At 43.6% G+C, this 27493-nt stretch overlaps 3 protein-coding genes across 3 annotated transcripts in view; 2 read left to right on the forward strand and 1 right to left on the reverse strand.

The window, feature by feature from the left end:
• The window catches only part of LOC309550274 (uncharacterized protein), a gene marked incomplete at both ends in the record, with an annotated part of 1476097 nt that overhangs the window by 1097927 nt on the left and 350677 nt on the right, over positions 1-27493 (reverse strand).
• The window catches only part of LOC309550718 (uncharacterized protein), a 155342-nt gene that overhangs the window by 482 nt on the left and 127367 nt on the right, over positions 1-27493 (forward strand). The window contains exons 2-4 of the mRNA XM_082251053.1: positions 3093-3227; positions 3314-3437; positions 3554-3655. Coding sequence (XP_082107179.1) covers positions 3093-3227; positions 3314-3437; positions 3554-3655 — 361 coding nt within the window. The remainder of the gene's footprint in view (positions 1-3092; positions 3228-3313; positions 3438-3553; positions 3656-27493) is intronic.
• On the forward strand, positions 10961-26442 carry LOC309549930 (uncharacterized protein; the record flags this gene model as incomplete). The annotated part of the gene is made up of 4 exons (XM_082250415.1): positions 10961-10982; positions 13024-13947; positions 23632-23754; positions 26255-26442. 4 exons carry the CDS (start codon positions 10961-10963, stop codon positions 26440-26442), a joined length of 1257 nt encoding a protein of 418 aa, XP_082106541.1.

Raw genomic sequence — 27493 nt, forward strand, 5'->3', positions numbered from 1 at the left:
GACATATAGCGGAGGAGAGTAAAAAGAACCCCAAGAAGTTCTTTAAGTATATAAACAGTAAGAAAGCGAGGCCAGAGCACATTGGCCCCATAAAAGATGACAAAGGAAATCTGGCCACTGAGGACAGAGAAAAGGCGGAAGTGTTAAATCATTTCTTCTCTTCAGTCTTCACAAAAGAATCGGGGGGGCTACACGAACCCAGCTTGTAAGGCCGAACTAAACAACACACCTCAGGAAGTGCCGCCATGGCTAACAGAAGATAGACTTAGAACTAAACTAGAGAAACTTAACATAAATAAATCACCGGGACCGGATGGCTTGCACCCGAGGGTTCTTAAAGAGCTCAGCCAGGTGTTTGCCAGACCCTTATTCTTGATCTTTAAGGATAGTTTACAGATGGGTATGGTGCCAGCTGATTGGAAAAAAGCCAACGTGGTACCAATATTTAAAAAGGGGCCAAGATATATCCCGGGGAACTATAGGCCGGTCAGCCTAACATCTGTAGTCTGCAAGATTTTGGAGGGGATGTTAAGGGACCACATACAAGACTTTAGTAATGAAAATGGTATTATTAGTAGTAATCAGCATGGATTTATGAAAAATCGTTCTTGCCAAACCAATCTATTAACCTTCTACAATGAAGTGAGCTGCCACCTAGATAAAGGTAAGCCTGTGGATGTGGTGTATCTGGACTTCGCAAAGGCCTTTGACACCGTTCCCCACAAACGCTTACTGTACAAACTAAGGAAGGTAGGTATGGATCATAAGGTGAGTACCTGGATAGAGAACTGGCTCCAGGGGAGAGTCCAGAGGGTGGTGATTAATGGGGAGTACTCGGATTGGGCGGGTGTGGAAAGTGGGGTCCCCCAGGGTTCTGTCCTGGGACCAATCCTGTTTAATTTATTCATAAATGATCTAGAGGAGGGGATATCTAGTACAATCTCAGTATTTGCGGATGATACTAAATTAGGCATGCCAATATCTTCTATGCAGGATGTGGAAACCTTACAAGCGGACCTGAACAAAATAACGGGGTGGGCAACTACATGGCAGATGAGATTTAATGTTGAAAAATGTAAAGTAATGCACTTGGGGGCCAGAAACCAGAAAGCAAGCTACTCACTAGGGGGGGAACCTCTGGGTGAGTCTAAGATGGAAAAAGACTTGGGGGTACTGGTAGACAACAGGCTTGGCAGTGGCATGGAATGCCAAGCCGCTGCAAGTAAAGCCAACAGAATACTGGGATGTAAAAAAGGGGATTCACTCCAGAAATAAAGAGATTATCCTCCCTCTCTACAAGACTCTGGTCCGGCCACATCTGGAGTATGCTGTCCAGTTCTGGGCACCGGTCCTCAGGAAGGATGTGCTGGAACTGGAGAAAGTCCAGAGAAGGGCAACAAAAATAATTAGGGGAATGGAGGACATCGAATATAGTGAAAAAACTATCAGCGCAAGACTAAGTGAAATTCAAATGTGTATAAAATGTGCTAGAATAAATCAATATATAAATCCGGCTGCATACACAAATTGTGTCCACACCTCACAACAAAAACATAAAAATCAAAAAAAGTGCTGCGCCAGAAGTGCACAAAAATAATTAGTGATTACATGAATCAACAAGTGTTATCAACAAAATATGGTGTCCATCATATGTGCTCTGATGAAACATAAATGTTCATATAAAGTGCTCCAAAGTAATGATTAGTATATCCAGGTGATGACAGGACAGCCTCAATCCCTTGTGAATCAAGCAGGAACCACCAGTGTGTGAGCTCCCTCCACCAGTAAGATTGGCCTCTCACCTTGATACCAGACCCAAACGGGCCAGCATGAGCATATCAGGGGATAAACAGACTATCACAGGTAACCTCTCCAGCCTTCACCTCCGGGGGTCGCCAGGACATAAAATAAAGATAAAGCAAAGATCTAGTGCTCTCTGAATGTAAATAATGAGCTTTTATTGAGCATAAAGGGGTAACTCACATTTGTTGGGCACTCAGCCGTGCCTGCTATTATGGCCCGGAGAAGAAGCCAAACGGAGCCCACGCTCCAGGCGTAACGCGTATAGGGAGGCGGAGCCTGCGTGCCTGACGCCGATCGCTCGGGTGCTACTCTCCAACACTGAATGCCATAATAGCAGGCACGGCTGAGTGCCCAACAAATGCGAGTTACCCCTTTATGCTTAATAAAAGCTCATTATTTACATTCAGAGAGCACTAGATCTTTGCTTTATCTTTATTTTATGTCCTGGCGACCCCCGGAGGTGAAGGCTGGAGAGGTTACCTGTGATAGTCTGTTTATCCCCTGATATGCTCATGCTGGCCCGTTTGGGTCTGGTATCAAGGTGAGAGGCCAATCTTACTGGTGGAGGGAGTTCACATACTGGTGGTTCCTGCTTGATTCACAAGGGATTGAGGCTGTCCTGTCATCACCTGGATATACTAATCATTACTTTGGAGCACTTTATATGAACATTTATGTTTCATCAGAGCACATATGATGGACACCATATTTTGTTGATAACACTTGTTGATTCATGTAATCACTAATTTTTTGATTTTTATGATTTGAATGGAGGACATCAGCTATGAGGAAAGACTACAAGCACTGAACCTTTTCTCTCTGGAGAAGAGACGATTGAGGGAGGATATGATATCAATGTACAAATACTGTACTGGTGACCCTAGCATAAGGAACAAACTATTCAGAGAAAGGGAATACAATAAGACACGTGGCTACTCACTAAAACTAGAGGAAAGGGGGTTTAACCTAAAAATGCGTAAGGGGTTCTTCACCGTAAGAACGGTAAGGATGTGGAATTCTCTTCCACAAGCAGTCGTATCAGCAGGGAGCATTGATAGTTTCAAAAAACTGTTAGATGGTCACCTTAGAGACCACAACATACAGGGGTATACAATGTACAACATACAGGGGTATACAATGTACGGTTAAAAGCAAACACACACACGCATCATGGGTTGAACTGGATGGACTGATGTCTTTTTTCAACCTCACTAACTATGTAACTGACCGGAGAGGTGAGGAGGATTCTGGGATTCTAACATGATATTCCTATTGCTTCCTCAATACAGAGATATCCTCTTCTGAAGTCAGGTGATCATATGACCATCACAGTGCCTCCATGTGACTCCCTAAAACCTGAGAGACACAACATGCAGAAGATTCTAGAAGTCACCAAGAAGATGATGGAGTTGCTGACAGGAGAGGTGAGCGGTGCTGGGAATTCTGGGACATTATCCAGTAACAGACAAGGGATGTGTCTGGATGGTGACTGTATCATTGTGTGTGTCAGGTTCCTATAAGGTGTCAGGATGTCACTGTCTATTTCTCCATGGAGGAGTGGGAGTATTTAGAAGGACACAAGGATCTCTACAAGGACGTCATGATGGAGAATCAGCCGCCCCTCGCATCACCGGGTAAGAGGAGACTTTATTGTAAAGAAGAGAGCAGTACGGAGGATCCACCTAGATCCCCCATCATCTGATAAACACATAGAAACAATGTATTCAGTCAGTGTGTGTGTTTCCTACAGATGGATCCAGTAATGGGAACCCACCAGAGAGATGTCCCCGTCCTCTGTATTCCCGGGATTCCACACAGGAAGATCACACCATCCCTCACCATCATCAGGTAGGTGAAGATGGATATCGAGATCATAAATGTGATCTGACTGTATAAAAATATATTCCACTTTTAGGTATAAGGTTATTTGTGCTCACATTTTAAAACCCATTCCCTGCTATTTTGTGTAGAATGAAAATCTGGTAGATATAAAAGATGAGGTTAAAGAGGAAGAAGAGACGTATGTGAGGGAGGATCAGCAGTTCAGGGAAGAGGTTGGGATGATGGACAAAGTTAAAGAGGAGGAATCTTCTCCAGACATCAGCACAGGTGAGTGATGGCCACTAAATACAAAAACTGTTTGGGTATATGGATTGATGTTTGAGGATCTGTAGATCCACTTCTACAAAGACGTCATGATGGAGAATCAGCCGCCCCTCACATCACCGGGTAAGAGGAGACTTTATTGTAAAGGAGAGAGCAGTACGGAGGATCCACCTAGATCCCCCATCATCTGATAAACACATAGAAACAATGTATTCAGTCAGTGTGTGTGTTTCCTACAGATGGATCCAGTAATGGGAACCCACCAGAGAGATGTCCCCGTCCTCTGTATTCCCGGGATTCCACACAGGAAGATCACACCATCCCTCACCATCATCAGGTAGATGAGAATGTAGGAAAGTGATCCCAAGCCCTAAGAGATATCATTCTTCTATTATTATTATTTTTTTGTATTTAATATTATTTCTCCCATTTTGTTGGTTCAGGATGAAGATCTGATAAATGTACAAATTGGGGTTATAAAGGAAAAGACGTATGTGAGGGGTGATCAGCATTTTACAGAGGAGGTTGGGATGATGGACGCAGTTAAAGAGGAAGAACCTTCTCCAGATATCAGCTCGGGTAATTATGGAAGAATGGGTTAAAGCTTACTTAGTGATGTTTGGTTGGGTGGTATCATTGATCTGGTTAGTTGTCATAGTTTGGTGTTGTGAGGCCATTTTCTTTGTTGTTAATGTGTACTGGTGAGTGGACATACTTTGCCTTTGCTGTAATACCATCAGCTGGGCATCCATTATGCCCCCAATTACCTTTAGGAGGGATGGGCCACCTCCAGGCTCACCTGCCCCCTATCTATCCATTAGCTTGCATGTGCTTCCACTGTGAAGACTCTTATAAATTCATGAGAGTAGGACTGCAGGTAACAGGGAGCCATGAAGTGGCCCTGCAGCTTTCACATGCGTTTGCAAATGTGTGCTAACTAAACCCCTGTTTTGGCGCAAACTGTTAGACAGGTTAAACTGGTTGGTAAGCAAACTGGCTAGCAAATTGAACTGGGAATTTTACTTTTGTTTGTTTCATTGGTGTTGTGATTGCACCCAGTATCACCACAGATCTCTTTTACACTTTTGAAATGCTCAACCAACATACACTGCTCCAAAGAATGAAAACCCACTTTGAAAACACATCAGATCTCAACGGGGAAAAATATCATGCTGGATATCTATACTGGTATGGACTGGGTAATGTGTTAGGATCTATACTGGTATGCACTGGGTAATGCATTAGGATCTATACTGGTATGGACTGAGTAATGTGTTAGGATCTATACTGGTATAGACTGGGTAATGCATTAGTATCTATACTGGTATGTACTGGGTAGTGTGTTAGGATCTATACTGGTATGTACTGGGTAATGTGTTAGGATCTATACTGGTATGTACTGGGTAATGTGTTAGGATCTATACTGGTATGGACTGAGTAATGTGTTAGGATCTGTACTGGTATGGACTGGGTAATGTGTTAGGATCTATACTGGTATGGACTGGGTAATGTGTTAGGATCTATACTGGTATGGACTGAGTAATGTGTTAGGATCTGTACTGGTATGTACTGGGTAATGTGTTAGGATCTATACTGGTATGGACTGGGTAATATGTTAGGATCTGTACTGGTATGGACTGGGTAATGTGTTAGGATCCATACTGGTATGGACTGGGTAATATGTTAGGATCTGTACTGGTATGGACTGGGTAATGTGTTAGGATCTATACTGGTATGGACTGGGTAATGTGTTAGGATCTATACTGGTATGGACTGGGTAATAAAGTTACATAGTTACATAGTTACATAGTAGGTGAGGTTGAATAAAGACAATAGTCCATCCAGTTCAACCTGTGTAGGTGTGTGTGGCTGTACTCATCTCACATACCCCTGAATGTTCTGATCCTTGAGATGTAAGTCTAAGAGTCTTTTGAAAGCCACCATACTACCCGCAGAAACCACCTCTTGTGGTAGAGAATTCCACAATCTTGTAGCCCTAACAGTAAAGAACCCCCCACGTTGCCTGTGGTTAAAACGCTTCTCCTCTAATCGCATTGTATGCCCTCGAGTCCTCATGCAATCCCTTCGAATGAACAGCTTTTTTTCTAAGCTGGGATCCCCATTAAGATATTTATAAATTGCTATCATGTCCCCCCTCAGACGTCTCTTCTCCAGGGAGAATAAATCAAGCGATTGCAGACGCTCTTCATAGTCAAGGTCCTCCAATCCCCTAATTAGTTTAGTTGCCCTTCTCTGGACTCTCTCCAGCTCCAACACATCCCTCCTGAGGACTGGCGACCAGAACTGGACAGAATACTCCAGATGCGGTCAGACCAGAGTTTTATAAAGTGGAAGGATTATAGTCTTATCTCTGGAATACATCCCTTTCTTTATGCATGCTAATATTCTGCTGGCTTTGGCAGCTGCCGCTTGACATTGCATGCTGTTGCCTAGTCTATCATCAACCAAGACTCCCAGATCCTTCTCCATTTTTGATTCCCCCAAGGGTTCCCCTCCTAACGTGTATTGTGTTTTTATGTTTTTAGTCCCCAAGTGCAAAACCTTACACTTCTCCACGTTAAACCTCATTTGCCATGTCGTTGCCCACTCTGTAATTTTGTCCAGGTCATTCTGTAGGATATCTGCTTCATGCTGTGCAGTTATTGCCCTGGCCAATTTTGTGTCATCTGCAAAAACTGATAACGCACTACTGATCCCGTCCTCAATGCTGTTTATGAATAAATTGAACAAGGTTGGTCCCAGGACTGAGCCCTGGGGCACCCCGCTTACAACCTCAGACCAGTCTGAGTATGCGCTATTTATTACCACCCTTTGGACACGCCCTTTAAGCCAATTCCGTATCCAAGAGCAAACCCTGCTTTCGATACCTGCAGACCTTATTTTATAAATTAAGCGCTTGTGGGGAACTGTATCAAACGCCTTAGCGAAATCCAAGTACACCACATCCACTGGTCTCCCACTATCTAGCTCACAGCTCACCTCCTCGTAGAATGCTAAGAGATTGGTTTGACAAGAACGCCCATTTGTAAACCCGTGCTGATTACTGCTGATGATGTTGTTGTCTTTAGCAAACTCTACGATATAGTCCCTTATCATCCCCTCCAGAAGTTTACATACTATTGATGTCAAACTGACAGGCCTATAATTTCCCGGGATATGCCTCTGGCCCTTTTTGAATATCGGAATCACGTTAGCTTTCTTCCAATCCCCTGGTACATCTCCTGTCCTAATACTGTCAGCAAAGATCAGGAACAGTGGTCTGGATATAACCTTACTGAGTTCCTTGAGTACTCTCGGATGTACGCCATCCGGGCCTGGTGATTTGTTTGTGTTAAGTTTATCCAGCCTTTCCCTGATTTCACCCTCTGTTAGCCATAGTGGCAAATCCTGTTTATTACTACTAACTACTAATATGTTAGGATTTATACTGGTATGGACTGGGTAATGTGTTAGGATCTGTACTGGTATGGACTGGGCAATGTGTTAGGATCTATACTGGTATGGACTGGGTAATATGTTTGGACTGGGTAATGTGTTAGGATCTATACTGGTATGGACTGGGTAATGTGTTAGGATCTATACTGGTATGGACTGGGTAATGTGTTAGGGATCTATACTGGTATGGACCGGGTAATGCGTTAGGATCTATACTGGTATGGACTATGTAATGATTTAGGATCTATACTGGTATGGACTGGGTGATGTGTTAGGATCTATACTGTTACATAATTTGTGAGATTGAAAAAAGACATCAGTCCATCCAGTTCAACCTATGATGTGTGTGTGTTTGCTGTTAACCGTACATTGTATACCCCTTTATGTTGTAGTCTTTAAGGTGCCCATCTAATAGTATTTTGAAACTATCGATGCTCCCTGCTGATACCACTGCTTGTGGAAGAGAATTCCACATCCTTACCACTCTGACAGTAAAGAACCCCTTACGTATTATACGGTTAAACTGTTTTTCCTCTAGTTTTAGTGAGTGGCCACTGCCATCTGACATGTAGTTGCCCACCCCATTATTTTGTTCAGGTCTGCTTGTAGGGTTTCCACATCCTGCATAGAAGATATTGGCATGCTTAGTTTAGTATCATCCGCAAATACTGAGATTGTACTAGATATCCCCTCCTCTAGATCATTTATGAATAAATTAAACAGGATTGGTCCCAGGACAGATCCGTGGGGGACCCCACTTTCCACACCCGCCCAATCCGAGTACTCCCCATTAATCACCACCCTCTGTACTCTCCCCTGGAGCCAGTTCTCTATCCAGGTACTCACCCTATGGTCCATACCTACCTTCCTTAGTTTGTACAGTAAGCATTTGTGGGGAACGGTGTCAAATGCATTTGCAAAGTCCAGATACACCACATCCACAGGCTTTCCTTTATCCAGATACACCACATCCACAGACCTTCCTTTATCCAGATACACCACATCCACAGGCTTTCCTTTATCCAGATACACCACATCCACAGGCCTTCCTTTATCCAGATACACCACATCTACAGGCATTCCTTTATCCAGATACACCACATCCACAGACCTTCCTTTATCCAGATACACCAAATCCACAGACCTTCCATTATCCAGATATACCACATCCACAGACCTTCCTTTATCTAGATACACCACATCCACAGGCCTTCCTTTATCCAGATATACCACATCCACAGGCATTCCTTTATCCAGATACACCACATCCACAGGCCTTCCTTTATCCAGATACACCACATCCACAGGCCTTCCTTTATCTAGATTGCAACTCACTTCATCGTAGAAGGTTAATAGATTGGTTTGGCAAGAACGATTTTTCATGAATCCATGCTGATTTCTACTAATAATACCATTTTCATTACTAAAGTCTTGTATGTGGTCCCTTAACATCCCCTCCAAAATCTTGCAGACTACTGATGTTAGGCTGACCAGCCTATAGTTCCCCGGGATATACCTCGGCCCCTTTTTTAAATATTGGTACCATGTTGGCTTTTTTCCAATCAGCAGGCACCATACCCATCTGTAGACTATCCTTAAAGATCAAGAATAATGGTCTGGCTATCACCTGGCTAAGTATTTTAAGAACCCTCGGTTGCAAGCCATCCGATCCCGGTGATTTATTTATGTTAAGTTTCTCTAGTTTAGTTCTAAGTCTATCTTCTGTTAGCCATGGCGGTACTTCCTGAGGTGTATTATTTAATTTAGCATTACAAGCTGGGTTAGTGTAGCCCCCGATTCTTTTGTGAAGACTGAAGAGAAGAAATTATTTAGCACTTCCGCCTTCTCTCTGTCTTCTGTGGCCAGATTCTCTTTGTCATCTTTTATGGGGCCAATGTGTTCTGGCCTCGCTTTCTTACTGTTTATATACTTAAAGAATTTCTTGTTTGTTTTTTTGTTTTTTTTTACTCTCTTCCGCTATACGTCTCTCGTGTTCTATTTTAGCCGCTTTGATTTTGCTTTTACATTTCTTATTGCACTCTTTGTAATGTTGGAATGCTGCCAATGACCCCTCAGCCTTGTATTTTTTGAAGGCCTTTTCTTTAGTATTAATATGCATTTTTATGTTGGAGTTTAGCCACCCAGGGTTTATTTTAGCTCTTTTAAATGTATTCCCTTTTGGAATGCACTGGCCAATCCCTTTGTTTAGTATGCTCTTGAAGCACTCCCATTTTTCCTCCGTGTTCTTTGTTCCCAGGGTTCTATCCCATTTGATATTGTCTAGCAAAGAGCGCAGTTTAGGGAAGTTGGCTCTTTCGAAATTCAGTGTCCTTATATTACCCTTGTGTTTCCTATTACTATGATTAATACTGAAACTAATTCACCTATGGTTACAGTTTCCTAAGTTGCCCCGTATTTCTATATCTGTGATCAGGTCTGTATGGTTGGTAATCAGTAGGTCTAGTACCGCATTGTTTCTTGTCTGTGCGTTCACCATCTGACCCATGAAATTGTCCTGCAAAAAATTTAGGAACTGCCGAGCCTTGGATGAATGTGCGGTTCCTTCTGCCCAGTCTATATCTGGATAATTAAAGTCCCCCATTATAATGACATTTCCCATCCTTGCTGCCAATCCAATCTGTGAAAGGAGGTCCATCTCCCCCTCCTCCCTCTGGTTGAGGGACCTACAGCACACGCCCAATATTACTTTCCCCATTGTGCCTTCTCTTTGAAGTTCTACCCATAGGGATTCTACCTCGTCCATAGCTCCAATATTAATATCATCCTTCATATTTACCTGTATACTGTTCTTAATATACAGACATACCCCTCCCCCTTTTTTACCTTCTCTATCCCTGAAATAAAGGGAATACCCCTGAATGGTCACCAGCCAATCACGAGAGCTGTCAAACCAAGTCTCTAAAATCGCCACAAAATTGAAGTCCTCCTCATATATCCGCAGCTCCAGCTCTCCCGTCTTGTTGGCCAGGCTTATAGCATTGGTATACAAACCTCGTAATTTTGTCCGGTTGCATACTATATCCTCATTTTGATGTTGTTTTTAGGCTGCTCTTGCGATTTTTCCCCATACCCACCTTGGGTTTAGGAACTCTGAGCACCCTACCGCTAATGTCCCCATTTGTGCCCGCTGAACCTTGCTCCCCTCTGGCTGATTCTACATCTGTACCCTCCCCCCATCACCTAGTTTAAAAGCCCCTCTAACTTGTTGCCCATCTTCTCACCCAGTACGGTTGCACCCTCCCCATTTAGGTGCAATCCGTCCCTACTAAAGAGCCGGTGGCCGACTGAGAAGTCGGCCCAGTTCTCCAGGAACCCTAAACCCTCCTTACTATACCAGCTCCTTAGCCACCTGTTTACTTCCCTCATCTCTCGCTGCCTCTCTGGTGTGGCTCGAGGTACAGGTAGTATTTCTGAAAATACTACCTTGGAGGTCCTAGTCCTCAACCTAGCGCCTAAGTCCCTGAAATTGTTTAGGACTCTTCATCTTCCTCTGACTTTGTCATTGGTACCCACGTGTACCATGACATCTGGGTCTTCCCCAACCCCACCCAATAATCTGTCCACCCGATCCGCGATGTGCCAAACCCGAGCACCCGGTAAAAAAAAGACAGCTCGGCACCTACAGTCTTTTTGACAGATTGCACTGTCTGTTCTTCTAATAACAGAGTCCATTATCACCAGAACCTGTCTTTCCTTTCCCTTGCTCCCGCCCCCACTGGAGGAGTTCTTCCCCTGGCAGGTAGGGGCGTTGCTCTGCTCCAGCAATGCTGGTCCCTGACTGGATTCCCCAACATCACGCAACAGGGCGTAAGTGAAAAAATGATGCAGCAGGCGAGTCCATTTTGGTGAAATGTCATTGCAGGACCTCAGAATGGTCCTCAGTAGTGTGTATGGCCCCCACATGCTTGTATGCATGCCTGACGACAACATTGGGGCATGCTCCTAATGAGATGACGGATGGTGTCCTGGGGTATTTCCTCCCAGATCTGGACCAGGGCATCACTGAGCTCCTGAACAGACTGAGGTGCAACCTGGCGGAATCGGATGGACTGAAACAGAATGTCCCAGAGGTGTTCTATTGGATTCAGGTCAGGCGAGTGTGGGGGCCATTCAATGGTATCAATTCCTCCATCCTCCAGGAACTGGCTGCATACTCTCCCTTCATGAGGCCGGGCATTGTTGTGCACCAGGAGGAACCCAGGACCCACTGCACCAGCGTAGGGTCTGACAATGGGTCCAAGGGTTTCATCCCAATACCTAATGGCAGTCAGGGTGCCATTGTCTATCCTGTAGAGGTCTGTGCGTCCCTCCATGGATACGCCTCCCCAGACCATCACTGACCCACCACCCAACCGGTCATGCTGAACGACGTTACAGGCAGCATAATGTTCTCCACGGCTTCTCCAGACCCTTTCACGTCTGTCACATGTGCTCAGGGTGAACCTGCTCTCATCTGTGAAAAGCACAGGGTGCCAGTGGTGGAGCTGCCAATTCTGGTGTTCAATGGCAAATGCCAATCGAGCTCCACAGTGCCGGGCAGTGAGCACAGCGCCCACTAGAGGACGTCGGCCCTCAGGCCACCCTCATGAAGTCTGTTTCTGATTGTTTGGTCAGAGACATTCACACCAGTGTCCTGCTGGAGGTCATTTTGTAGGGCTCTGGCAGCGCTCATCCTGGTCCTCCTTGCACAAAGGAGCAGATACCGGTCCTGCTGATGGGTTAAGGACCTTCTACGGCCCTGTCCAGCTCTCCTAGAGTAACTGCCTGTCTCCTGGAATCTCCTCCATGCTCCTTCTGGTAATGGGAGGTATTGATGGGCCATCCTGGAGGAGTTGGACTATCTGTGCAACCTCTATAGGGTCCAGGTATGGCCTCATGCTACCAGTAGTGACACTGACCCCAGCCAAATGCAAAGCTAGTGACAAACACTCAGAAAAGATGAGTAGGGAAAATGTCAGTGGCCTCCACCTGTAAAACCATTCCTGTTTTGGAGGTCGTCTCATTGTTGCCCATCTAGTGCACCTGTTGGTAACAACCCCCTCTGCTACTTGACTGACCAGATGAGTATCCCAGGAGTTTCCCTGACTTGATGCTATACTCTGATTATAAAGTGTTGAGCAGTATATATTCTATGTTTCTATGAGGAAGTATTACTTCACTGAGAGAGTAGTGGATGCATGGAATAACCTTCCTGCAGAAGTGGTAGCTGCAAATACAGTGAAGGAGTTTAAGCATGCATGGGATAGGCATAAGGCTATCCTTCATATAAGATAGGGCCAGGGACTATTCATAGGATTCAGATATATTGGGCAGACTAGATGGGCCAAATGGTTCTTATCTGCCGACACATTCTATGTATATGAGTGTGGAAAACTCTTGGTAATTTTTCTTGTCTTCTGACAGACGGACTCTGTGGTGGGAATAGAAGGACATCGGAGGAAGATGTGACTACAGAAGATAATGACATGGCATCTTCTCCAGAAATAAATCCCGTTCCTCATAATATACATGACAGACCTCACCATTGGAGGAGATCATTGGAATCTCCTGATACTTCACATAGTCCTCTAATATCTGACAGTACCGACGGGTGCGGGAAACCATCTCATCTCAGGGAATCTTCTTTATACCATACAGGAGAGAATTCATTGTCATGTTCAGAGTGCGGGAAATGTTTTAAACAGAAAAGAAGCCTTCTTAGCCATCAGAGAATACATACAGGTGACCTTCCCTATTTATGTTCAGAGTGCGGGAAAAGTTTTAGTCAAAAAGGACACCTTCTTCAGCACCAGAGAACTCACACAGGTGAGCTTCCCTATTCATGCTCAGAGTGCGGTAAATGTTTTAATCGTAAAGAACACCACCTTCGCCATCAGATAATACACACAGGTGAGCTTCCCTATTCGTGTTCAGAGTGCGGGAAATGTTTTAATCGTAAAGAACACCTTCTTTGCCATCAGAGAATACATACAGGTGAGCTTCCCTATTCATGTTCAGAGTGCGGGAAATGTTTTAATGAAAAAGGAAACCTTCTTAGCCATCAGAGAATACACACGGGTGAGCTTCCCTATTCATGTTCAGAGTGCGGGAAATGTTTTAATCATAAAGTAAGCCTTCTTAGCCATCAGAGCATACACACTGGTAAGCGTCCCTATTCATGTTCCGTGTGCGGGAAATGTTTCACTAAGAAAGAAAACCTTCTTACCCATCAGAGATTACACACAGGTGAGTGTCCCTATTCATGTTCAGAGTGCGGGAAAAGTTTTAGTCAAAAAGCAAACTTTCTTCAGCACCAGAGAACTCACACAGGGGAGCGTCCCTATTCATGTTCAGAGTGCGGGAAATGTTTTATTCATAAAGTAAGCCTTCTCACCCATCAGAGAATACACACGGGTGAGCTTCCCTATTCATGTTCAGAGTGCGGGAAATATTTTAATCGTAAAGATCACCTTCTTCGCCATCAGAGAATCCACACGGGTGAGCTTCCCTATTCATGTTCAGAGTGCGGGAAATGTTTTAATCGTAAAGAACACCTTGTTTGCCATCAGAGAATACACACAGGTGAGCTTCCCTATTCATGTTCAGAGTGCGGGAAATGTTTTAATGAAAAAGTAAGCCTTCTTAGACATCAGAGAATACACACAGTTGAGCTTTCCTATTGATGGTGACAGGGGGGTGTGAGGTTTGCAGCGGCCGCAAATTGCAGTGCCATGTGTACCGCCCCATCCGGCTGCCATTTAAGGTTAAGGGGGTGGTAAAATCATGACTCAACTGTCTACCTTTAGCGATCCCTCCCCACATGGGGCAACAGGCGGGAAATCATAAAAAGACGTGGGGCAACAAGTGGACAATACATGAGCAAGATTTATGGAAGTAGCCGGCTTTTTATTGGTCCAACCAATGTATGATTATTAATACATTTGACACATTTGTTAATTCTATTATAAAAGATTTAAGCTTTATTTTATTCATATCATTACTGTGTGGTAATCGCTTATTCTGATCTTGTACAATAAAAACTCTTCGTACAATATTCTGTGCCGAGTCTTCTTTTTTACCAATGATTAGATGATCGGTGATTGGAATGTGATCAATTCATAGAGAGTCATCCATTGGGGTTTTATTAGTGAGATGGAGAGTGGAGAAGGCACCACATTGACAGCCATTGGAGGCCCTTTCTAAAGCCCTAAACTTTTTGACAACCTGTCTATGACATTAGTCTTCCAAACTCTATCTCACTGAGCTAAGGCCAGAAGAGTTCCAGGAGTTCTTCTCTGTCCACAGTTCCCAAATCAAAAGGAGACATCCACCACATCTTCAATCTTAAGGCCCTAAATGTCCTCAGCTGGGCCCAGGAGTTCCGCATGCACTCCACCAGGTCATAGCCTCTCTTTATCAGGGAAACTTTTATTTGGTCCACCCACATTCATGTGCTGGGCAGAGTGGCCATTCGGCGCAGAATCGCGTACCTCTACATCATCTACATTTCGGGGTCTGGGGCATCCATGCGCGCTGCCGGCGCTCAGCTCCTGCTGGACACAGCGGGAGCCAATCAGCGGGTCCAGCGGACATGATGTCCACCGGCACCCGGCAATCGTTCCCGAGAGAGACAGATCAGTGGTTTGCTGATGTAAACAAGGCAGATCACCGTTCTGCTAGTAGGGAAGATGGAGATCCTGTGTTTCTACTAATAGAGAAAGGAGATAGTGGCGCCCAAAGATTATATATAGTCCAGCCATCGATAAATATCTAAAAATACCAATGATCAGGGTAGAGGGTAATCCAGAAAACGTCACTGGTCTTTGGTTATGTGGGTACAATAAAGGAATGCACGGGACCACCTATGGCTGCTGTCCTGAGAGTTGTGACCGGCTCTGTATAGACAAAGAGGAAAGCCCTGTAGAAGGAGCCAAATACTCTGAGAGCATAGCCTTGCTTATCTTCTCGTCTGGTACCTCCTATCCTTCCAGTGACGTCACTTCCGCTGTGCCATCCATGCTGGTTAGCGTGGCTTCTTGGGGCTCCTCCAGGCTCCTGAGCCAGCCATCTCTCTGCCCAGCAGCTGGAACAGATGACAGCGGTCCTGCAGGACGGTTCTAGGAGGATCCACAGACTCTGCCACCAGATAAGCACGTGTATATCTTACCTCTTTGGAGTGTTTTTAATCCTCTGCTGCTAAAACCCTTTTTTTTTTAATCAAGAATTTTATTGAGATGCCAACAACAATACATTAATAACAGGTGCATACATACCTAATGTTACAGAATTACAAACATATAGCTCCTATAGCCTCTGCAGTTCCTCCCAGGTAACATTATAAATGCCATTATTGGCTCAGCAATCTATCCAGTACCAAGTCCGCAGGGACCAGGCCCGGAGTAGCCAACCATCTACCCCACACCTTCTCAAATTTGTAAGGGGAGCCCCTATGTTGATATATGAGTTTTTCAATGCGCAATGTATTACTCAACTGTTCAAGCCACATCTCGTGCGTGGGAGGTTCAGATGCAGTCCAATGTACTAACAAAAGTCTACGTGCCTGAAACAGGGCTCTCGCTACCGCCTCCCCATGACATCTGTCCTGGGTGACCGTATCAAGCATGCCCAACAAGCATTGCCTAGGATCCAGAGGGACCACTACACCTAGAACAGTGTTTACTGTGATCACAACTTTGGTTCAATAGCGGTGCAATTTGGGGCATCACCACAACAAATGAATAAGGGTACCCGTCTCCCCCCCTGTATTTACCACATAATGCATCTGGCCACACCCCCATCAGATGTAATTTATGCGGAGTATAGTGAACTCTGAGAAGGATATATAGTTGGGAGACTCTCTGAGAGGTATTCAATTAGCAAGTCATGACAGCCTCCAATGCCCCCTCCCATTGTTCCCTGGATATTTCTCCCACATCTCTCACCCATTTTTCACTGGCATTACTAGGAGATTTCTCGAAGTACATCCCCAAAAGGAAGCACATAGCAGCCCGAAATAAATCCCTTAGTTATAACCGTGTGTTGCATAAGGGACAACACAGGAGTTGGGGAGAGCTCAATACCCTCCAGTGCTGTCTGGGCTCTTATAGCATGCTGTAATTGGAGATATTTAGTGAGATTAAATTTAGCCTGCATTTGAGCAAATGACAAAAATTTGCCGCCGTCAAAGATGTGATAGAGATGTGTCACCCCCACAGCCCTCCACTGGGCCGCACATTGTAATTTTAAAAGCTCAGGGTAGGAATAGTTATTCCATATTGGACTATATTTCGTAAACCCAGACACGCCTTGTAACTGCTTGGTTTTATCCCATATTTTTTGGACCAGTCTATACGTGGGAAATTATTTATTAGGCTTGCCAAATAATTGTGCCTCCAGGCCCTCCGCCAAAGACTTCTCCCCACTACAATGAAGCATTACACGTAGTGATGAGGCGACCGGTCAAGCCGCCAGTCCCCCCCACCAAATGCTGCAACTGCAAAGCTATATAATACAGCCCTCCCAATATGCTCATTATTTGGAATACACACCCCAGTGGCTCAATTGTCAGGGCAAATAACAATGGGGAGAGGGGACACCCCTGTCTAGTTCCCCTCTCCAATTGGAACCCAGCAGATTGCCTTCCCTCTTCCATAATAGATGCACAAGGGGCATTATACAGTAAACGTACCCAGGAAACAAACCCAGGGCCAAACCCAAAACCCCGCAGGACGGCCCACAGATATTCCCACTCCACACTGTCAAATGCCTTTTTGGCATCTAATGACAGTAATACTCTCCGTCCCCCATTGTCAGTTGGAGTCTGCATATCAACATATAACCTCCTCAAGTTCACTGATGTAGACTTATTGGGCTTAAATCCTGCCTGATCCTCATGTATTATGGAGCTCAACCCTTTAACCAGGATACTACACTTAGCTGGCGCTTCCTGTAGGGTTGCCACCCATCCAGGATTCACCCGGACAGTTCAGGTATTGAACCATGTGTTTGGGTTTCAGGCCACCTGAAACCCGAACACAATATTCAGAATGGACTGTGGCTTCCCAAGTAACCAAGAACCACAACCCCTGAGTGCATAGATGTGCACACCAGCCTCATCCCCATACACGGACAGGAGAGAAGAAAGGGTTTGATCTATTTCTCCTCCTCCCACCCCTACCCCTCTGTCTGCCCACCCACACTCCAATCCCTGGCGTTCTGTGCCTCAGGAAAGGGATGTGTGAGCTGAACTTTTGAAGCTCAGCAACTGGTAGATACAAAGTGAATGAAAGGCTTTGATGCCTGAGCCTCCATCCTCGGGTGAGTGAGCTCATCATCCAAAGTCTATGACTGAAGTCTCCGCCCTCTCTCCTGCCTCCAAGTGAGTGAGTACACTAAGGTAAGGTTTAAGGGGTGCCCTGTAGATTCTGATGTAAGGGGGGCTTTGGGAAGCCTAATTAAAGGGGGGATTCTGGGAACTGTGATGTAAGTGGGAGGTTTGATGAGGAGAAAACCCCTTACCTCAGAGTTCCCCTTTACATCAGAGTCTGCAACGTTCCCCCTTAAAAATAAAATCTCGCGGTGCGCGGCTAAATTGTTCGAGTTTGACTTGAAGAAAAGGTGGCAACCCGAGCTTCCTGTGTGTTTCTGCTAAGCAGGAACATGGATCTCTGCCTTCCCACAGTTAAAACACCTCTCTCCACAGTGAGTAAGCACTCCCTAGGAAAAACATTTACCTCTTTGCTCACCTCCTGGTGTTAACCCCTTCCCTGCCAGTGTCATGAGGACAGTGACAGTGCATATTTCTTTTATATCTTTTTCACTGTATTGGTGTCACTGGTCCCCAAAAAAAGTATCAGTTAGCTATGCGATTTGTCCACTGCTATAAGTCGCTGATCGCCGCCATTACTAGAAAAAAATAAACAATTAAAAATTCTATAAAAATATTACATTGTTTGTAGAAGCTATAACTTTTGGGCAAACCAATCAATAAATACTTATTGGGATTTTTAAAATCAAAAATATATAACAGAATACATATTGTCCTAAACTGATGAAGAAATTAGAATTTTTTATTGGATGTTTTATAGCAGAAAGTAAAAAATATATATATATTTTTTTTTTTATCAAAATCATCCATCTTTTTTTTGTTAATAGCACAATGATCAGTGCAGGTGATCAAATACCACCAAAAGAAACCTCTATTTGTGGGAAAATAAGAACATCAATTTTATTTGGGTACAGCGTCACACGACCACGCAATTCTCAGTTAATGTAATGCAGTGCCCCATTGTTGGTGTCAGTGGGAAGGATTGTGCCCCATTGCTAGTGTCAGTGGGTCTCATTGTTGGTGCCAATGAGAGGAGTTGTGCCCCATCATTGATGTCAGTGGGAGAAATCATTCCCCAAGGGCCGGATAAAAGCAAGCAAAGAGAATCTGGCCCCTGAGCCGCAATTTGGAGACCACTGTTCTAGACAGTTCCATTTGCCCAGTTCCTTTCCAGTCCCCAACAACACAACATTGTGTCATTGTGAGACAATTCGTTCCGTTGTGTGGACAGTCCAGGTCACCTGGTACTGAAAAACCAGGTTGTCCCTGACCTGTCCTTCTCCACCTATAAGAGAGAACATACCCAACCTTTATTATACGTTAGAGTTAGGATTAAAATGAAAATTTGGAACGTGATGCATCCTTCCATTGTTTCAACTTTTTTTCAAAATTCCGGGAGGCATTACATTGAGCTTAAGTACTGTATGTCTCAAACAAAAGAGGTTTATCAATTTCCCGGATCCGGTCTCCGAGCGTAGGAGGACTGGGTGAAATCCAACGTGAGGCTTACTGGCTACAGTGAAGGAAAAAAGTATTTGATCCCCTGCTGATTTCATATGTTTGCACACTGACAAAGAAATGATCAGTGTTGTGGAATTTTTCCTCAGGTACAAAATACCTGTTACCTGTTAGTCAGTGATACCAAATCAGACAATATATAGCTATATATATAATGAGATCAGACAAGACTCAAGATGGCTGAATCATAGTGACCTGATTTATTACAACATTGCTGGAGTTTATATATACTCAGAAATGGGTTTGTCATTACAATCTGACGTACAGAAATGGGTTGTTATTAACATCTTTTGTCCAATCAAAGTTAACAACTAATTATAGTAAGCATTATGTCAATCTAGATCGTGATTCTCTGTCATCAGGGGAAATTTCTTGGTGACGCACAATAAAAGTTCCAAAGGGGCTTTTTAGAAGATATTATTGGCTTTGTGGTCAGCTGTCCAGACAGAGTTAATATTCTGAGAGATAGGGAATTTCCACTGTTTCGGTCATCTGATATATTCTTAGCCTTTGCAAGCTCAGTGACACATGTAAAGAAATCAAAGTAAAATGAGATTAACTCAAAAGACATTTTGTTTAAGATAACCATTCTAAATGCCAGTCAAGGCATCCTGTAAAGGCCAAAAAGGTATCCAGAAAATGCGAGATAGGTATGCCACGACATCTCCCTCCTCTTGAGAATTTATTGATCAGGCTAACTAACTACCTATTCCGCTTATCAGATCCCTCCAAGGGAGCAGCCCCTTACGCTTGGAACACTGGCCCAGAGGGCAAACCTCAGTGGGGGGTGTCCGAGTCTTGGCAAGGTTCTAAGGCGGCGAGTACTTCCTCATACATGGGGGGTTGAGGTGACAGATTTCTCATTACAATATCAATTTCTTCTGGATTCTGTGCTGTGGTATAATAGACGGTTGTCTTCTTGGCCTTGGTAACCTTATCAACCAAACACATAATTATTTTAATTCAACAGATAAATAGAGATCATAATTATCATAAACATCAATATAAATACACCACTTTCATTATTTTAGGAGGTAAGGCAAAACCTCCAAAGGACTGTGTTCATTAGGAAGGGCGGACACTATTGGAAATAAAGAGGTTATAGTACCTGTTACTGTGACACACTGAGAAAGTCAACTATGGGCCTTATTGCCACAGACACAATAGATTCCCAACCCTGAATGTGACCACCCTGGGGTGAAAATGGGTATTAATAACTTTTCTGCATAATACCCCAGTTTCTGTCTGAACAACAGAAACCTGAGGGCTTCTCCTAGGTGAGAAATGTCCATATTGTCATTTAATATGGCTCATATTTTATGTTTAACAGTTTCATTTCTGTAATGCATGCAAGTTTCATGTCATGGGCTGTTCACAGTCAGCTGTGGGCAGGATATGTTTATCAGTGCTTGTGAACAGTCCACCCTCCCTACATCAGTTTTATTTCCATAGAACTCTATACACACTGTAGGATTCTTGAAACCTGCAACTTTTGGGGGAATTAACATGTCCTTTTCGTGTACTGGTAATGTTTCTATAGGATTTTGAAAACTCTGTCTGATTTAGATCCTCTAATGCAAGTGGGTTTACTAGCACAGGTATAGTCTGGGACTCTGGGGGTAATTGTGGACATATCTAGCACCCTGAGTACCCTGACTTCCTGGCTACCTGGTATTTAAACTTAACAGTACATTGGGCCTTAGCCCAATTACCCTGAAATTTTAACTCAACATAAACTTTTTTTTTTTTTTAAATGACTTCCCCTTTTCCTTTGAAGCCAGGCAGGAAACCACTCCCACCCCTGCTACTGTTATTCCTACTGTAAACCTTTCGGCTCCTTCTGATGGGACATGCGGACACAGGTTAGCTGTATACCTTATTTACTGTCTATATGGGGGAGAGGGGCTGGCTGCAATTCTTTGCTCTAATGTCCTGTCTTTACACTATTTGTAGTAGGTCACTTTTTATACACCCATAATGACAAGAAGTAATGTACTTTTATCTTTCAAACAAATATCCTCTAAAACTTTGTCCCGAATTTCAAAAAATCTTATCAGAGGTTCCCCTTTGGTTACGGAGGGTGCCCCTGAAATACCACTTAATATACCATAATTATATAAAAAGTTATTCTGTTTTAAAACTTTTGGCTCAGTGCCAATAGGGTTCAATGGTCATGTTAATTGCGGTAACCCTTAATGTCTAAACAAAGATTCCTGGTTTAAAGGGCAACCTATTATTTTTCATCTTAGTTTAATTTAATACAGAATAACCCCAAAAATATCATATGCCGTTCATTTATCATATAAAGAAACAATCTTTTCTCCGTGCTACAAACTCCCAGCTTATAAAACTACTTCCTCTTTTCATATCAAAGACACAGAGCCTGTTTTTTTTTTTTTTTTTTTTTTCCTGTCTTAAAAGGAACCACGACAGGCTTATGAATTAAAGGGCAATGAGCATCCTTACATTCTATTATTGAATACAAGATTGCTGTGTTTTCTCATGAAACAATTCAACACATTATTGTTTATACTTGTTTCAACTCATTTATCATAATATCAATACTCATTCAACGTCATACTCTCCTGCTTCCATATTTCTGCAACTGATTTTAAGTTTGTTCTTGCCAAATCTGTTTCATACACTTTACAAAAATCTGTCATATCCTATCTTATCTTATCCTACAACTAGGATTATTAGCTGTCCAACTACAGAACACTTTAATTGGCTGTGTAGCCCAAAAACTATGCTCCCAGAGCATTTAATCTTCGAATGCAAACTCCCTGGTCTGCCCCATTTATCTGGTAACCCTGTTACCCATACACTCTAAGGCCATGGTCCTAATGACCTTTCTCATCGACCCCTGGTCGGTATCTACGGAAACCCAGTTTCCCATTTCACTGTTATCCAAAAAATAGAATAACTACCTATAACTCCCAAGTACCCTGACATTGTGTATCGGCTGTGAGGGCCGAAGTCCAGGTCAGGGTACTTGGGAGTTAGCCTGACATTGTGTATCGGCTGTGAGGGCCGAAGTCCAGGTCAGGGTACTTGGGAGCATTGGGCCCTCACAGCCGATACACAATGTCAGGATAACTTCTAACTTAAAATCAGCCTATTACCATATGCATATGTTTACATATATACTATAACATAGAGATAGAAACCTTTACATGTATATGATATGTCAGGCTAAAACAGTCATATACATTCAATGCTTGCTACGTCTCAAATGGACACTCCGAAATGAGACCGCTTTACCAGAACACAACTGGGGGTCACGTTCCTGCGTGTCCAAGACACCCACAGTGACGAGGGTTGACCCAACCTCACCTTTCGCAACAAATGTTAGTAGCAACAATATATACACCGACTAAGGGTTTAGGTTCTTTAAGAGGGTATTACGTCAAAAATAAAACAGAGTTACCTGGACATCATTGGATGGACTGAAAAACATTGTAAGCAGACAATGGGCTTACCTGGCCAGATATTTTCAGTGTATCCAATGCAGTCCAGATGTCTCACTCCGTCCGCAGATGACGTCACCTCTCCTGGCTGGCTCGCCAAATTGTTGTGGAATTTTTCCTCAGGTACAAAATACCTGTTACCTGTTAGTCAGTGATACCAAATCAGACAATATATAGCTATATATATAATGAGATCAGACAAGACTCAAGATGGCTGAATCATAGTGACCTGATTTATTACAGCATTTCTGGAGTTTAAATATACTCAGAAATGGGTTTGTCATTACAATCTGACGTACAAGAAATAGGTTGTTATTAACATCTTTTGTCCAATCAAAGTTAACAACTAATTATAGTAAGCATTATGTCAATCTAGATCGTGATTCTCTGTCATCAGGGAAAATTTCTTGGTGACGCACAATAAAAGTTCCAAAGGGGCTTTTTAGAAGATATTATTGGCTTTGTGGTCAGCTGTCCAGACAGAGTTGATATTCTGAGAGATAGGGAATTTCCACTGTTTCGGTCATCTGATATATTCTTAGCCTTTGCAAGCTCAGTGACACATGTAAAGAAATCAAAGTAAAATGAGATTAACTCAAAAGACATTTTGTTTAAGATAACCATTCTAAATGCCAGTCAAGGCATCCTGTAAAGGCCAATAAGGTATCCAGAAAATGCGAGATAGGTATGCCACGACATCAGTCTATAACTTTAATGATCCGTTTATTTTAACAGTGAGAGACAGAATAACAACAAAGATATCCAGAAAAACACATTTCAAAAAAGTTATAAATTGATTTGAATTTTAATCAGTGAAATAAGTATTTGATCCCCTATCAATCAGCATGATTTCTGGCTCCCAGGTATTTTCTATACAGGTAATGAGCTGAGATTAGGAGCACTCTCTTAAAGGGAGTGCTCCTAATCTCAGCTTGTTACCTGTATAAAAGACAGCTGTCCACAGAGAGTCCAATCTCTCCTTGGCCAAAACCAAAGAGCTGTCCAAGGATGTCAAGAACAAGATTCTAGACCTACACAAGGCTGGGATGGACTGCAAGAGCATCGCCAAGCAGCTTGGTGAGAGGGTGACAACAGTTGGTGCGATTATTCACAAATAGAAGAAACACAAAATAACTGTCAGTTTCCCTCTGTCTGGGGCTCCATGCAGGATCTCACCTTGTGAAGTTTCAATGATCATGAGAACGGTGGGGAATCAGCCCAGAACTACACAGGAGAATCTTGTCAATGATCTCAAGGCAGCTGGGACCATAGTCACGAAGAAAACAATTGGTAACACACTAAGTGGTGAAAGACTGAAATCCTGCAGATCAGGAAAGCACATGTACAGCCCATCTGAAGTTTGCTCATGAACATCTGAATGATTCAGAGGAGAACTGGGGGAAAGTGTTGTGGTCAGATGAGACCAAAATCAAACTCTTTGGCATCAACTCACCATGTTTGGAGGAGGAGTAATGCTGCCTATGACCCCAAGAACACCATCCCCACCATCAAACATGGGGGTGAAAATATAATGCTTTGGGGGTGTTTTTCTGCAAAGGGGACAGGACACTTCATCGCATCAAAAGGGACAATGGACGGGGCCATGTACCGTCAAATCTTGAATGAGAACCTCCTTCCCTCAGCCAGGGCATTGAAAATGGGTCATGGATGATGGGATTTCTAGCATGACATTGACCCAAAACACACGGCCAAGGCAACAAAGGAGTGGCTCAAGAAGCACATTAAGGTCCTGGAGTGGCCTAGCCAGTCTCCAGATCTTAATCCCATAGAAAATATATGGAGGGAGCTGAAGGTTTGAGTTATCAAACCTCAGCCTTGGAACCTTAATGACTTGGATAGAATCTGCAAAGACGAGTGGGACAAAATCCCTTCTGAGATGTGTGCAAACAAGGCTTTTGCCACCAAGTACCAAGTCATGGTTTCACTCATTAAAATGCAAATCAATTTATAACTTTTTGAAATGCGTTTTTCTGGACATTTTTGTAGTTTTTCTGTCTCTCACTGGTAAAATAAACCGACTATTAAAATATAGACTGATCATTTTTTTGTCAGTGGGCAAATGTACAAAATCAGCAGGGGATCAAATACTTTTTCCCCTCACTGTAAAAAAAGTGATCTCATAATAGCCACTACCTGGTCATGACTAATTGTGGAGAATCTACGCACCCCAGAAGAAATAGAACGGGATCCACAGTCAGCACAATATCATATACAGAATTTCGCTTATCTAACACTTCCTGCCAATACCTGTATAATCAATGAGACTTTCTAAACTCTGTGGACATGAAGGATGGATACTTGAATGTTCCTTTTTTTCCTGGCCCACAAGCAATTCTTCCACTTTGCTGTGAGTCTTCAGCTTCTCTGCTTCATCTTCTCTGCTTCATCTTCTCTTTTGCACTTTGAGTGTTCACCAAGGCACTGGCCCCCAGGGCTAGCCTTGCTGTGCTCCCAGGGCATCCCCATTGTGGGACATCTGGAACACCTCCATTAGCTTAGATTCTGGCTGACAGCATATCTAGAACTGTCCTGGCATTGCGAAGGTTTAACTGGGTCCTGAACCTTCAGATCTCAGTACTGGAACCAACTCATCACTTGGAATATCTGAGTCTCATCCTAAACACGGCTCAAGCCAGAGTTTTTCTTCCCCAAGAGAAACTTTAAACTCTCTGTTCCCAGGCTCAGACTTTTCAGTCCAAGGGTCACCCAATTTTTTGCCTTTGCATTAGAGTTCTGGAGCTCATTCTAGAGTTCTTCTAGATCAAGGGGTCTCCAAACTTTCTAAACAAAGAGCCAGTTTACTGTCCTTCAGTGCTTTGCTCCGTAATATTTTTCAGGTCACTTTGAAAAGGGACCCGTATGAGGCGCTTTTATGCAAATAGGCAACGCCAGTTGGCCCAGCATTTGTTTACTGCTACGAAATTGACAATAGCCCGCTCCTGGAAGACCCCGTTGCTTCGTTTTGAGGTGGTCAAAAATCGTATGAATGATATCCTAATCAATGAAAAACTGACCGCTATAGCCTCTGATTCTCATGACAAATTTCTTAAGGTGTGGGATCCCTGGATTTCGAATGTTGCCCCTTCTAGATTTCAGACCACTCTCCTCTCCATTTAATGCCCCCCGAGTGCTCGCCCCGCAGGACCTGCTCTCCCCTCCCCACTCTTCTCTTTGTCTCTTTCTATTGTCTTCTCCCTCTTTGTTTGTCTTCCTTTTTCATTTCTTCTTTCCTTTCTTTTCCCTTTATCTATTCTGTGTTACTCCTTCTTTTTGCTTGGTACTCTACGACCATGACTATATCTGATTGATGGAACTCGGATTGCTCCACCTGTTGTTGTTTGCACTATGTGTCACTGGGGGCCTTTTGGTCCCCTCTTTACTAATTTTTGCTGACAAATTCTATCTAGTTTACAGCATTGAATGTTATCTCACGCTCTATGTTTGCATTTTGTTTTGCTGCTATCTGTTTTATATGTTCCCTTTTTTCCCATTGTACGTACATACCTTGCTCTGATGTATGTTTATGCTTTTCCTTTAATAAAAACTTTTGTACAAGAAAATCAGGTTATCCCTGAACTGGAGGCTCAGGAATCCTACTCAGAAGTAGGGAATAGGCACTTTGAGTGTTCACCCAGGCACTGGCCCTGCCTGCCTGCCTGCCTGGCCTTGCTGTTCTCCCAGGGCATTCCTATTGTTGAAAGTCTGGAAGACCTCCATTCGCTCATGTTCTGGCTGACAGCATAACTAGAACTGTTCTGCCATTGCAAAGGTTCAACTGGATCCCGAACCTTCAGATCTCAGCACTGGAACCAACTCATGGCTTGGAATATCTGGGTCTCATCCTAAACAGAGCTCAGGCCAGAGTTTTTGTTCCCCAAGAGAAATTTCAAACTCTCTTTTCCCAGGCTCTGACTCTTCAGTCCAGGGGTCACCCAATTTTTTGCTTCTGCATGAGAAGTCTGGAGCTCATAGTAGCGTTTTTTCTAGACCGGGGGGGGGGGGGGGGTGTGGTCGCCAAACTTTCTGTCCTTCAGATTTTAGGGAGGGGCTAGACTGTGGCCATTGGGAGCAGAAAGGGTCCTATCAGTGGGAAAAAAAACAATGCCCCATCTTTGGTTTCATTGAGAGGAATCATGCCCCATCATTGGTGTTAGTGGGATGAATTGTGCCCCATCATTGGTGTTAGTGGGAGGAATTGTGCCCCATCATTGGTGTTAGTGGGATGAATTGTGCCCCATCATTGGTGTTAGTGGGAGGAATTGTGCCCCATCATTGGTGTTAGTGGGATGAATTGTGCCCCATCATTGGTGTTAGTTTGAGGAATTGTGCCCCATTGTTTGTGTCAGTGGACCCCATTGTTGGTGTCCTCATTGTATACGTTGTGGTTTACCAGGGTTATGGCTGAAGCTATCATTGTATTGGTTTTTCCAGCTGGCGGCTGGCTTTCTCATTAAACCATTCCGAGCAGTTCATGAGCTTTCCAAAGCAGCGGGAAGGGATGTTTCTCCCCCTCCTGGTGCTTGCCGGTGTTTTTGGGCTTACCGTTTTTGCCTGGAAACCGATCCGATGGTCTGGCTGGCTGCTCTCATAGACGATCAAAGAGTGGATACTCTTTGATCGCCTCTATGACCTTGGGGGACCGGAGCGACGTCATAACATCAGTTCTGGTCAAGGCTGGAAGTAAATCTTTTTTTTTTATCTTTTGCTTTTAAAGTTAAGGAAGAGATTTGGGGTCTTTTTGACCCCAGATGTCTCCATAAAGAGGACCTTTCATCCTTATTTCTATTACAAGGGA

This window comes from Pelophylax lessonae (genome assembly GCF_965119305.1).
Source record: "Pelophylax lessonae genome assembly, chromosome: 3".
In the NCBI taxonomy this organism is placed as follows: domain Eukaryota; kingdom Metazoa; phylum Chordata; class Amphibia; order Anura; family Ranidae; genus Pelophylax; species Pelophylax lessonae.